Source organism: Pecten maximus, chromosome 1 (assembly GCF_902652985.1).
Source record: "Pecten maximus chromosome 1, xPecMax1.1, whole genome shotgun sequence".
Classification (NCBI taxonomy): Eukaryota; Metazoa; Mollusca; class Bivalvia; order Pectinida; family Pectinidae; genus Pecten; species Pecten maximus.
In genome coordinates, this window is record NC_047015.1 from 55,025,206 (window position 1) to 55,039,051 (window position 13,846).

The following is a 13,846-nucleotide window of genomic DNA, read 5'->3' on the forward strand; positions in this document are numbered from 1 at the left end:
GAGTAATATATTCAAAGTTAAAATAGTTACCTGTGCTAAGTAATATATCAAAGTTAAATTACATACCTGTGCTGAGTAATATATCAAAGTTAAAATACATACCTGTGCTGAGTAATATATCAAAGTTAAAACACATACCTGTGCTGAGTAATATATTAAAGTTAAAATACATACCTGTGCTGAGTAATATATTAAAGTTAAAATACATACCTGTGCTGTGTAATATATCAAAGTTAAAACACATACCTGTGCTGAGTAATATATAGAAGTTAAAATACATACCTGCTGAGTAATATATCAAAGTTAAAATACATACCTGTGCTGAGTAATATATCAAAGTTAAAATACATACCTGTGCTGAGTAATATATCAAAGTTAAAATACATACCTGTGCTTGTTGCTGCCTGGATAAGGCCACGTTTGAACTTTTCTAAGAGTTTTGGTTTCATGTCGAATCTCTTGGCACCACCAGTGACAGAGATGAGGAGTTTTGGTGTAGGCAGTTTCCAGTAGTTCAGTATAATGTCCAGCACCAACTCTGGCTTTGTGTCATTGGCCAGTCGGATGTACTGTAATGAAGGATCATACAGAGTAAAGCCTCTTGATACTGCCATTACTACTGCTAAAAAATTTGTTATACTGTCTACATTTGTCAGTAAAACATAGTTATTATGCCATCATTTGTCCAGTTTAACCCGTTATATCACCAATATTTGTGAGTAAAACCTTGTTATAATGCAACCATTTGTCCAGAGTGTTGTAATGGTATGACAAATGAAACTAATAAATTCTTCAAAATGTTTGCAATCCAATCACATCACATATATCATGTACATCAAGCATTAATCCATTTTCATGCAGTATTGATCAAAATTCATTTCAGGTGAGTTTTCTGAAATATTAAACATTTTATTCAACTTTATACAATCATCAAGGGCAAAAATTAGGGCTGGTTAATCCTGTGCTTTAGAGATGGTCATCTCCCAAGCAAATTTAAATTTCCTGATTTAATGGAACAAAGTGCGAATTTGATAGTCTATTTCCATCAATCACAGAGTGTACTGACATCTGGAGGTAAAAAATATATGAGTGAAATTTAATATTTCCCCCGATATTTTATTGCGTGGGAGGACCACCTCTAAAATGTGAAATAGGACAGTTCAGGAGACAACATAACTAAACTCAGTGAAGTTGTAGGGTTATGGCCTCTTAAAGCATTTGAAACTGAATCATTACACTTCATTTAATTTCATAAAACATGTCAGTGCTTTGGCCAGTTTATTTTTTTTTTAAATTCTTCAAAAACAGTTTGCTTGACATCACCCAGGTGAATATAATCTTGGTTAGTAAATCCAAAATGTGGTGATCTGTTGGAAGTTTCCAGAGTGTCAGGTAAAAATCTCCGTGGGTTCAGACTACTTACTGGAGCAGCAAGATAATCCTTTCCAAAGCCATGGAAATGGATCTCACCGTAGGAGTCACATGGCTTCATTTTGTTATGATTTTCTGACTGTATAAACATGATATGTAGAATCAATATGTAGAATCAACTTGGGTACGGAGATTCACATATATCCCATAATACTGTAAATCACTTAGATTTCATCCAAATTTTTTTTTCACAAACTTACCTTTTCAGACTTATTCGCAAAGACATGATTTTTGCGACCACTGAAGAGGAAATTACTTTAAATTCGCTAATGATGAGCTATCAGAGTCATGGACTCTTCAAGACTGCTATATCAGTAACTGATAGCTTGGCTGTCATCAGAAGGTGTTATTTTTGTACAAATAATCGTGAAGAATTTAAATTCACATAATAGCGCGAAAATGAATTCCACACAAAATATAGGTGATTTACAGTATATAGCTTACACCTAAAATATGTACACATACAGAAACCAAACAATCCTACCAGGTATTGCTGAAGTAATACATGTCCCCTACCAGCCCACACTATAAATAGAAACAGTGACCTTGACCTTGACCTGGAAACCCTGAAACTCAAACTTGTCCCAAGACTATTGTGTTAAGTTTGATCAAAATCCCTCAAGGAATGAAACCTCAAGAGTGCTGACAAACTTGATATTCCGTAATGTACAAGACGGACAGAAAGAAAGCCTAGAGTTCTCACCAGGTGACTAATAAGAAGTCTCCATCAGTTTTACTGTAGGGGAGTAATTCTAGAGTCCTGACTTCTGTTACACTGTATAACATACTTACTGGAGAGGATTCGGTGTCATGTCCGTACCCGTGGAATTGAATCTCCCCGTAGGAGTCGCAGGGTTCCGTGACGGTGTGTGTGTGATAGTGCCACACATGCTTGCCTTTTTCCATGTTTGGGATGTTCTTTCCTGGAGGCCTGAAACGGAAACAGCACTTTTTAGAGTATAAATCTAGTCTGATGAATGAGCAGTTTGCTGTATTTTATGCCACTTTTTAGATTTCATTTATATACATATCTTACACAATTTATTTTTTCTTGTGTTTGTTTGCTAGGTTTTTCACCCTGTGAGCAGCTAGGGTCATTTTAAGGCATGGTCTCCCTGTAGTAGCTGGTGACTACCTCACTGAACAACACACATGAAGCCTGTGCCTGCCATCCATACACAGTGATTAGGGCAATGTGTCATGACCAAGGACACAACCACGACAGCACAGACTGGCCCGTTTCTCAGTTTCCTGAGAAACACAAACTGACACGGGTAGGGAGTGTTGAACCATGTACCTCGGACATTCACCTGAGATTACATGGCCAGCGCTCTAATCAACCAAGGACCCGTTACAACAATAAACTATATTTAGATATATTTTTTTTGGTGTACTGATATTTTTGCACAAAACCAAATTATTTTTTTTTGGTGTACTGATATTTTTGGACAAAACCAAATTAAAATTGATTTACAGAATGCTAAGTTAGCATACCAACAATGTTTGTCATATAAAACATCGTAGACAAGTGGAGTTCGGGTATTTGAAGGAAGATGTACTCCATATTCTGTTCTGAAACTACGATCCAATAGTGAACTTACCTTGGAATAAATCATAAAATTTCGAACAAAACTTGATAGGAAGCAAGTTAAGAACTGCTTGAATCTTTTATTCTTTACAAAGATTTTTTAGCTACAGAACTTATTGCTTTTATTTTGTGCTATATGTATCTATATTAGCAATGTATTCTGTCAAATCTTACACTTTGCTACATTAGTATATATGAATATTGGAAATTCTGTCTTTTACTGAATAACTCATGGTTAAGAATGTAAGAAATTTGTGTCTTTAAATTTGCTTCTGTGATAACTTTATGTAAGTTGTGTATGTTTCTTTAATTTTGAATATAGTGTGTTAATGATTTTTAGCTAATCACATCAATTTTAATTCATCCATGTTAATATCTTATCTTGCACTTCTCAGAAGAACTTTCCAGTTTATGGACACCAAGTTGTTCATCCCGTTATATAAATGTATGGTAAGATCCCAACTTGACTACGCTAGTTCTGTATGGACACCACACTTACAAAAGCACATCGACAAGATAGAAGGGGTTCAAAGAAGAGCAACCAAGTGTCTCCCGGGAATGAAGGAATTGACCTACAGTCAGAGGCTGGAAAAACTTAAACTACCAACATTGGCATTCAGAAGAATTAGAGGAGATATGATAGAACTGTACAAAATAATAAGCGAAATATATGATAAAGAATGGTTTAATGGTATCATTTTATGAGGACATACCAAAAAAAATATTCCCTAGACTATTTACAAATACGCTTAGAAAAAACTACTTTTCAAACAGAACAGTGTCAATCTGGAACGAATAGCTCGAACATGTTATATCAGCATTAAATGTAAACTCCTTCAAAAACAAGCTAGCAGATCACTGGAAAAACCAAGAACTTTTCTTTATAAGCATCAATTAAATCATAAAAACAATGTACATGTTGTACTGTATCAATCTGTATTATGTATTATTTTGAGTCTGGTATAGAGGACTTAAAAGCCCTGAACTAGAAATAAACTTAACTAAACTGATCTTATTTGGACATTTATTTACTGTGATACATCATTGTTTTAACTAATTAAACTTTTACTAACAGAGGACCCTGTGGTAGATTTGCTTTGCTGAACAGGCTTTTATCTTCAGTAAATAAAATTGATCATGACTTTTATCTTTACTTTAAAACTTGAATGAGGGTATCAGTTAGATATCTCTATCATAATTTTGTTTTTTATTTATCTGGCAAACACAAGTGTATACCAGTACCCTTGCTACAGTTTCATCAATACACACAAGTGTACACATTAAAGACTCTCAACCATTAAAAAAAATTAAAATTCTAAACCATGAACATTGTTCTGTGAAATTATCCTAGAGTCTTCATGAAATTTACAGTTTCTTTTTTTAATATAAAAACATTTGTGAAACAGGTTCCTAGTGCACTTCGATGAAAAATAGGTGTTTACATGAAATTCACTCATGTTAAAAACGAGAGGAAAATTTCATATCATTTTCCAATTTGATTCCTTGCCGTCATTATATCAGACAAAACTTGATAGGATAAACTCTGCAAAACTTCTTCAACTAGAAAATGTCTTTAAGACATAAATGCCCCCGCTGCCATTTGACACACCTAAACACAGTTTAGTGAGGATCCCATCAGCAGTTCCTGAGATTAGCTAGCTACATTGCATCGGGACGGGACGGGACGGGACGGGACGGGACGGGACGGGACGAGTGTCTTCATAGAATATGCAGTTTCTATTTTGAATATAAAAACATTTGTGAAATGTCAATGAAAAATAGATCTTAACAAACTGAAACGGATGGACAGACAGGGGAGGAACCGATATGTCATTTCTTTGGTAAATTCATACAGATGAATTTAATTACACTAACTTAAATGTTTCAATTAATTCATCCTCAATTTAAATATTTCAATAAAATTCAATTAATTCATCCTCAACTTAAATGCTTCAATAAGATTCAATTAATTCATCCTCAACTTAAATGTTTCAATAAAATTCAATTAATTCATCCTCAACAAATTATTTCGATTGTGAGTGCCTTTTAAGAACAATGGTGACTCAACAGCCCTTCATCAATTACCCAATACACATTATACAGATATTTACAAGTCAACAAAATGATTATTACTTTGTAGGGGCCACAATAGCTCAGTCGGTTAGACAGCCAGCCAGGTAACCTCAGGTGAAGATCTCAGGTGTGTGGGGTTATAAGCTTTATTAACGTGTCGAGTTTCTGGTTCTCAGGAAGCTGAGAAACAGCTTGGTCTGGGCTGTCATGGTTGCGTCCTCAGGCAAAGCACTTTACCCCAATTCCTCTAGATAGCATTTATATGACAGGCCACCCTGGTTATGTTGTTCAGTGAGGTAGTCACCAACTACTACAATGAGACCCCGCCTCAAAATGACCCTGGCAGTTAATGGGACGATAAACCCAGCAAACAAACAAACAAACAAACAAACAAACAAAAATCATCACTTTGAAGGGACAGGAATCTTTAAGCCATCATGTCATATGTATGGTTGTGTGATAAGGTAGTACACTTCACATTTTAATGATAATCACTACAGCGACAGTTCTGTATTCAGTGAAACTGACGGACCAGTCATATACAGGTAAGTGGAGAATCATATTTTTATTCTTTAGTTTTTAGAAAATTTGATATGTCTAGATTTTGTTTTTTCTTGGCTTGATTTAATGCCCTATTTACAGACTAGATTTTGTTTTTTTTCTTTGCTTGATTTATTGCCCTATTTACAGTCTAGATTTTTTTTCTTTGCTTGATTTATTGCCCTATTTACAGTCTAGATTTTGTTTTTTTCTTTGCTTGATTTATTGCCCTATTTACAGTCTAGATTTTGTTTTTTTCTTTGTTTGATTTACTGCACTATTTACAGTCTAGATTTTGTTTTTTCTTTGCTTGATCTACTGCCCTATTTACAGCTAGGCTATTTTAAGGCAGCGTCTCAGTGTAGCAGTTGGTGGCTACCTCTCTGAACAACATACAGCAGGCACATGCTAACCAGATTAATTAGGGTAAAATGTCTTGCCAAAGACACAACAAAGAAAATGCCAGGGAGTCTAGATCTGTCATGGCAGTTTCCTGAGAAACACAAACTGGCTTGGGTACGGATTGAAACATGCACCTTGGATCTTCAGATTATGTTCACTGAAGGCACTGAGGGCATCCATTTGACCCTTGATTTTTAGCAAGTTCAAAAATCAAATCACTATATTCATAAAACTGAAGGGTCAAAACATGTCAAATAGACATGCTCAAATAAACATGTTCCTTCATTCCCAAGAGTCGAATCTAATTTTTGGAGTCAGAAAATACTCTCAAGGGCCAACTGGATACCCATTGTGGCCTGACCTAACAAATGTTTGTCAGTGCAAGTGACTTTTGTTGAAATCACTCTGAAAATTAAAGAGGCTGGGCATCACTTATTCACGTTAGTGCCATGTGCAGTGACATTACAACAGGCCCAAGAGGCCACATTGGTTAAATCTGCATATATTATTTTTCAGCCAAAGGAAAAGTTATCTTATATGTGAAGGCATTTGTCGTCTGCTTGTCAGCTTTTCCTAATCAAAGTACTGGAAGTACTGTAAACGAACATTATTGTTTAATGCAAAATCAGTAATCTTCTTAGTTTTAAGTTGATAAATTTACTGATATCGGTTTAGGAATTAATTGCAAATAATTTGAAATGTTTGCAGCTGTTCTGATTTGATTGTACACATGCATGTTTCTGTAAGGTCCTAATTGAAATTGGAAGTTTGTTGATCTATCTTGGATCGATGAAAATAAAATATGTCTTCTTTCTTTCGGGAAGGCATCATCAGTTATAATACAGCCAGGACTCTGTGACCTTATTGATGCCATCTTCTAATATGAACTAAATTTAGGCTAGTTCCATCGTTAGTTTGGCATACATAGTTGTATTTCAACTTAATATGATGAAACACACATAAAGAATTACTGAAAACCAAAACCAGAGCTGCTAATCAAGGCCCGAATTAGGAATGTATCCTATTGAAACTGTACTCAAGCATTTATGGTACTTCAAAACAAAAAACTTGACTCCTTTTGTTCAGGAATCATTTGATGTTAATAAATCTGTATATGAGAAGATAAACTTCTGGTATAATTACAGGATGGTAAACAATGTGATAAAGAATAACAACCAGATAAAGACTATCTTCATCGAATAATTCAGCAAACAGGAAAAGAAAACTTCAAGATTCATTTTCAACTTCAAACCTGATCACAAAGATTACAGTCCATTCGATGGGACGACACATTCCCTATTTATTGTCCTTTTCCAATGTTGATCATCCAATCATACTGAACCACACAATTCAGCAATGTAATTGCACAAATCACACCTTTATGTGGTGAGAACATTTTTGGGGGTGTTATAAGATTCCATAACTGTATGCAAATTGTGAAGCATTCCATATCTATAACTATATATATATATATATATATATATATACAGTACGTGTATATATTTACACATATCAAAATTGGAATGACACAGGAGATTTGCAAGTCTAAGTTCACCATCAGTCATGGGAGGTTTATGTAAAATGTTATATTTACCGGGGTAATTAGTAATTTTGGTAATATATTTATGAAACTCTATTCTGTACATTCTACCAGTGCTTAGAGAATGGACACAATTTTATGTTCTCCAATGTCAAAATTAATCATATGTAAAATATTAGGGGCTTATTCGGCATTCTAGGCCTGATTGCCGTCATAGTAAAATTACCAAAATGGACTTGAAATCAATATTTTTAAGAGAATGATCTATGACTTGAATATTTCATAAAAATAATGTAATACATCGTTTATTCACTTCATTCAGATCTTCAGACACCACATAATTTGTGAAGTCATATATAGAAATATATGAACCATTTTGTTATTGATTTATTCACACAAGTAAGCACTAGATGTAAGCAGTAAGTATATGTACCGCTATCTACTGGCATGACTTTGAGTACAGTAAACTACACTCGCTTTGTGGATATTGACAGGATAACATATATTTACATACTAATTCAATTTTAGAATTGTAACTGAAATCTTGTAACAGCATGGCACAAATAGTCATCTGAACATGTGTTGTATATTGAAAAATTATTTAGGTAAATATTAACTCATTTGCTTGACTTCAATTTTCAATTTATCAATTCATTGATTACTGTGTTTGAAGTATGGTGTAGCGAGAATTTCAAGTCTTGAACATGACTTGATGAACGTTCTAAATTAAAAAATTATCAAAATGAATTTGTTTGAAAAATAACACAAGTTCCACAGCAATATTATATAGAGAATTGATCACACTATTTCAGAAGTTATCAAACTGTAAATAACAATTAATGGCTGAATGTTAAATTAAGTGAATATCACAAGTCTTTTTGCATTTGTTTTTAGATAATCCGGATTTCCGTTTTCCGTCTTTGAAAAAAAATTACGTAGGCGTATTGCATAGTAAACGTAGCCATGTGTACATATGTAACAGCTGATTTCAATCAGATTGACTTAACATGAACTTAACACCGTCTCAGTAGTTCGTCACAATCGAAAATTTGATCGTGAATTCGGTATTTTGCAAATTCTTTCAAAATACTTCCAGGTAAAGGAAAAAAATGCATATGGTCTCTATACACACACCAAAGATTAATAGATCCTATATTGGGTCCATTCACTCGTAAAAATATCGATTTGGGTCCACTATCGGCCATTTCGGTAATTCAACTCTAACGACAATCGGGCCGCGGTTCGCAAATGAAAAATTAATTTAAAATTCGTAAACCTCTAATATTTTACATATGATACAATTAGGCATTGAAAAACATATATGTGGGTCAATTCTCTGAAAATAATGCCAATTTATATTATAATTGAGCCCCATTTTTCTTGGTTTCGGTATTTCCAAGTCTAGCTGCTTCACCTGTGGTCCGTTTCAGTAAATATTCTCGACTTTGCCGAAATAAAAACAAGCTATATAATTGTTCATTTTAAACATGACAACTGCCGACCACACGTATCTAAAAGTGTTATTGTTGATATCATCTGAATATATTGCCGATATTAAATATGGCGGTTCACCTGGCCTGACGTGTCACAGATCGGCAGTGAGAAATACAGATATTACATCATATACAGATAAGTAATGTTGCTGAAAATTGTACCCCATCTGTTTAATGTTGTGCTGTGTTGATGGGTAGCTGAACTTTGTGCTGAACTTGCCCATTTAACGAGAATTTTTGACTTAAATTATCGTCTTCATTATCTCTATAATCTATATATAGAGTACATTTTCACCTGTATACAGGTAACAGGTGAGCCCCGGTGTGACGCCTGCACGAGCTTTCTATTGTTCTCACCACGTTTACTATTCACTATGCCAGATAGTAGCCCTGTGAAACGTAAGGAGCAAGCTTCGAGTCCCACTGACTCGGATGCCAAGATTTCGAAAACTGACTCGCAGTCGCTTCCAGATTTATCACAGTATGAAACTTGTACTACCCCTCGGAGAGGTGCGACTAGCTCTGGTCTCTCCCTTCATATTGGAAAGGGTAAAACTGTTGACCTTGATCAGATTATCAATCGCAAATTAAATGACAATAAATTCATGAAAAAACTGTGTGTTCTGGTCACTGAAGCTATCACTCCTAGTATTGACTCTGTCATCCAAAAGGCTGTTACACAAGCAGTCAGTACCCTTATTGATCATATCACCGCCCAAACAGAAAGGATAGATTTTCTCGAAGATCAAAATAAAAAACTTCAAGATGAAAATGCCCATCTTAGTGATCAGGTGACTGAAGCTTAGTGTGGCTTAGAGGAACTCGAACAGTATGGTAGGAGAAACTCCCTTCGCTTCCATAATGTGCCCCTAAAACCTGATGAAATTCGTAACACTGATGCCGTCATAGTCAAGTTAGTGCGCGACAAACTTGGTGTACAAATTACCGACAATGACATAGATAGATCCCATATTATTGGAAAGATCAATCCCACATCCGGAAAAGCTCAACTGATATGCCGCCTTAGGAATTGGAAGATTAAAAACAATATATTTATGTCAAAATCGAAACTGGCGCGCAATCCAAACAAAACATTTATTACGGAAGACCTCACCAAATATCGTCAGGGACTAGTTTCCCGCCTACTACAGCTAAGTATCGTCAGGGACTAGTTTCCCACCTACTACAGCTAAGACACGCCAAGTCCATCGACTCCTTCTGGACCATAGACGGTCGGATCTTTTTGAAAGAAACCCCGACTAGTCGCAAACACCTCATCAAATCACATGACGACATCGATGTTTGGGACCGGAACTACTAAAAATATCCTTATAGACTTACATGTAATATATGTATCCCTATGACCAGTAACGGAACTAATTACACTGTATTACACTGTATATGTTTCTTGGATAGCATCAAAAGTTGGTTATTTGTTTTGTTAAAATAGTTCTAGGGTATGTGTGAATGATTTGATTCGGTCTGACTCTCTTATAACACAATTTCAAACAATTACCAAGGATATACATGTGTATACAGTGTAGTGGGTTCACATATTGATGAAAGCGTCTATAAAATATTACTTTTTCCAATGAATCAGTGTACGTGTTATATTATGTTCTGTGATATTAAAAATGATATCAATGAAACTAGATATAAGTATTTTACCCGTACATTATTTGCATTGTTCATCTCACATTTATATTTCGTTTAATTAGACTGACATATGTTGCATGTAGATCCTTTGTGGACTATAATGTTACATGTGTGAATCATTACTAAAAGTATCATTTGCTATCCGTGAAGCGTAATTAGACATGTCGCTGATCACTATCAACTAGCCAGGAAAACGCTGGTCTGTGAATATATTTAATACATTACCCATATTGCTCTTAATCTGTAACACTCATTTTATTTAATATGATATAACTTATACCAGTAATATAATTGTAATTGCATGTTTTCCCTATCGTACTTGCGTCCGAATACAGTTTTTGAGTTTGTGTGTCTGGTTGTTTATAAGAAGAAGAAGGTCTGTATATATGTACATATATATAATATAATGCAATTACCGGTAATTGAAGAATTTGTATAAATATATGATACATGTACATATATTATTGTACCTGCGTGGCAGTACACTTGTCCGTCTGTATATCTGTCTGTCTTGTCGTCCGTCTGTCTGTCTGATGGTTTTATAAGGATAAGGATGTCTGTATATATACATGTATATTTGTATTGTACCTGCGTGGCATTACGTTTGTCTGTCTGTCTGTCTGTCTGTTTGATTCATAAGGATAAGGTCTGAGTATATAGTTTGATATTTACTCTCGCTTCTGTTGGCCCGTGTCTATACCTGTCTGTCTTTACGTTTGTGCTGCCGTGTCATAGTGTTCGCGTCCCGGTGTATCAAACATGAAAGGCTTATCGTGCGAGTATAATTCTGTACGGTTTTTCTGTCTGGTTGTCTGTAATGTCTGTCCGCGTCGTGTATGTCTATTTGTCGCTATCTTTATTGTTTGACAATTTTTGCTCTTATGGTCAACTCGGCTACCTTAGTTATAAAATAAACAAATTACAACAAATTAAGTGAAAAAAATGTAATATTCAATCATGACCCAATGAACTGTTCAGCTGTAATTTAGATGATTTGAATATTCAAAAACTTTTAAATAGAATCTCAATTAATATGTTTTTATTAAGTATAAGTTATTCAGCAGCAATTTTAAGAAGTTAAGCTGCCGATCCTCCTTCTATTGAAGGATACACGTGTATTGACCAAAAGTATCTTTTCTCGTTTGAAACGAATGACAAGTCTTTTTATTATTTTACTCTTATGTTCCTGTAAATATTTTTGTATGTTTGTTACAAATAATATAGCCAGTGTTACCCATACCAGTTCCAAGATTTTTTACTTCTGTCCCCTTGCCTTTCTCTGTACATGTGTCACAAATTTCAAGTTTACAATACATGTAGCAAAATGTGCATTGATTTAGTCTTGTACAGAATGGCAATCGGGACTTATTATTTTAAAGTGTATGGCAAATTAATTTTTGGTAATTATACTTGGTCACCGACTTACATCTTACTTTTTATCATTTTGTCATGTAGTATTGGAAAATTTCCTACACTATACCAGAAAACGATGTTGATTATCTTCTGTGCTCAGAAATGTATTTTAAACAATCCTAGTTTCATTATTGTTTTTATCTTACTCCTGTGTAATGACATAGAAACCAATCCCGGACCTGAACATGAACACAATGAACTGTCGTTTTTTCACCTTAATACAAGGAGTGTACGCAACAAAATATCTGATATTGAATTATTAGCCCACGAATATTCAATTATATTATTAACTGAAACACATTTAGATGAAAATATTTTAAACTCTGAACTTATGATCGATGGATATTCTGAACCACTCAGACTTGATAGGAACTGTTTTGGGGGTGGTGTTATGGTGTATATATCAAACGATGTTCATTACAAACGCAGGATGGATTTAGAATTTGATGGTGGCGAAATCATCTGGGTAGAATTAAAGTTTACTAACTGTTCATATCTTATTTGTGCGGTTTATCGTCCTGAAGGATCAAATATACCATTTTGGGATAATTTCCAATCATGTATTGAGACTGCGCTAGGTATTAGTTCTAACATTATTATACTTGGTGACATTAATATTGATTTGCTTAGAATTCGAAATCATAGACTCAATGAACTAATACTTCTTTTTAATCTAACAAACGTAATACAAGAACCTACTCGTGTCACTGCTCGTTCTAGTACACTTATTGACCCTATACTTGTAAGTGATACCGTTAATATTTTAGAAGCCTCTGTTATCCCTGTCGAAAACGAAGTAAGTGACCACTCTGCCACACATATTGTTGTACAATTACCGGGTAAGATTTTCAAAACATATAAACGAGATGTTTGGATATATAAAAATGCTGATTATGAAAAGTTTAATAGTCTTATTAGAGAGTTTCCATGGCAAGATAGGATGGAAAACTGTACTGTAGACGAAGCATGTGAACTATTTACTAATTCTTTCCTCACCTTTGCTAACATGTGTATACCTAAGAAAACCGTAACTATAAGGAAATCTGACAAACCATGGTTTAATTCAGAACTACGCAAAGAGATCAGGAAAAGGGACAGATTCCATAAAAAAGCACGCAAATCTAATCGTCCGGTTGACATACTGAAATTCAAACAACAGCGAAACAGGGTAAATAACATGAAAAAAACTGCTAAATTATCGTTTTTCGAAAATATAAATGGTATTATAAACAATTTTGCCGTACATGATTCTAAGTCTTATTGGAAACTAATGCATCGTTTAATTGGAAAATCGGGTAAATCGGAATCAATTCCTTCACTATACGACAGTACTAAAGGTGAATTGGTATATGAGAATAAGAAGAAAGCTGATTTGTTGAACTCTTTCTTTTGCTCCATATCTGAAATTATTGATGAACCAATTGATATTCCTGAATTTACATCAAGAGGTAATAATACTATTGAAAATATTATTTTATCTGTTAGTGAAGTAAAGGATATTCTTTTGAATCTTAAATTAAACAAAGCTACTGGTAAAGATACTATTAGTCATGAAATGTTGAAAAATACTGCTGAAACTGTATGCATTCCCTTACAGTTATTATTTAATTTATCCTTAACTCAATGTAAGTTTCCTAACCAATGGAAGACTGCTATGGTAATACCTCTATTCAAAAAAGGTGAACGTTTTTTATCCTCTAATTATAGACC

At 34.4% G+C, this 13,846-nt stretch overlaps 1 protein-coding gene across 2 annotated transcripts in view; it reads right to left on the reverse strand.

Moving 5' to 3' along the window:
* LOC117338359 (transient receptor potential cation channel subfamily M member-like 2) overlaps positions 1-13,846 on the reverse strand; it is a 69,818-nt gene that overhangs the window by 39,567 nt on the left and 16,405 nt on the right. The window contains exons 4-6 of one of the 2 annotated variants that reach the window (XM_033899689.1): positions 2,224-2,362; positions 1,424-1,510; positions 389-569 (exon numbers count right to left, since the gene is read on the reverse strand). In XM_033899689.1, the coding sequence (XP_033755580.1) occupies positions 389-569; positions 1,424-1,510; positions 2,224-2,362 (407 nt within the window). The remainder of the gene's footprint in view (positions 1-388; positions 570-1,423; positions 1,511-2,223; positions 2,363-13,846) is intronic. The other variant, XM_033899698.1, reaches the window with a different exon arrangement.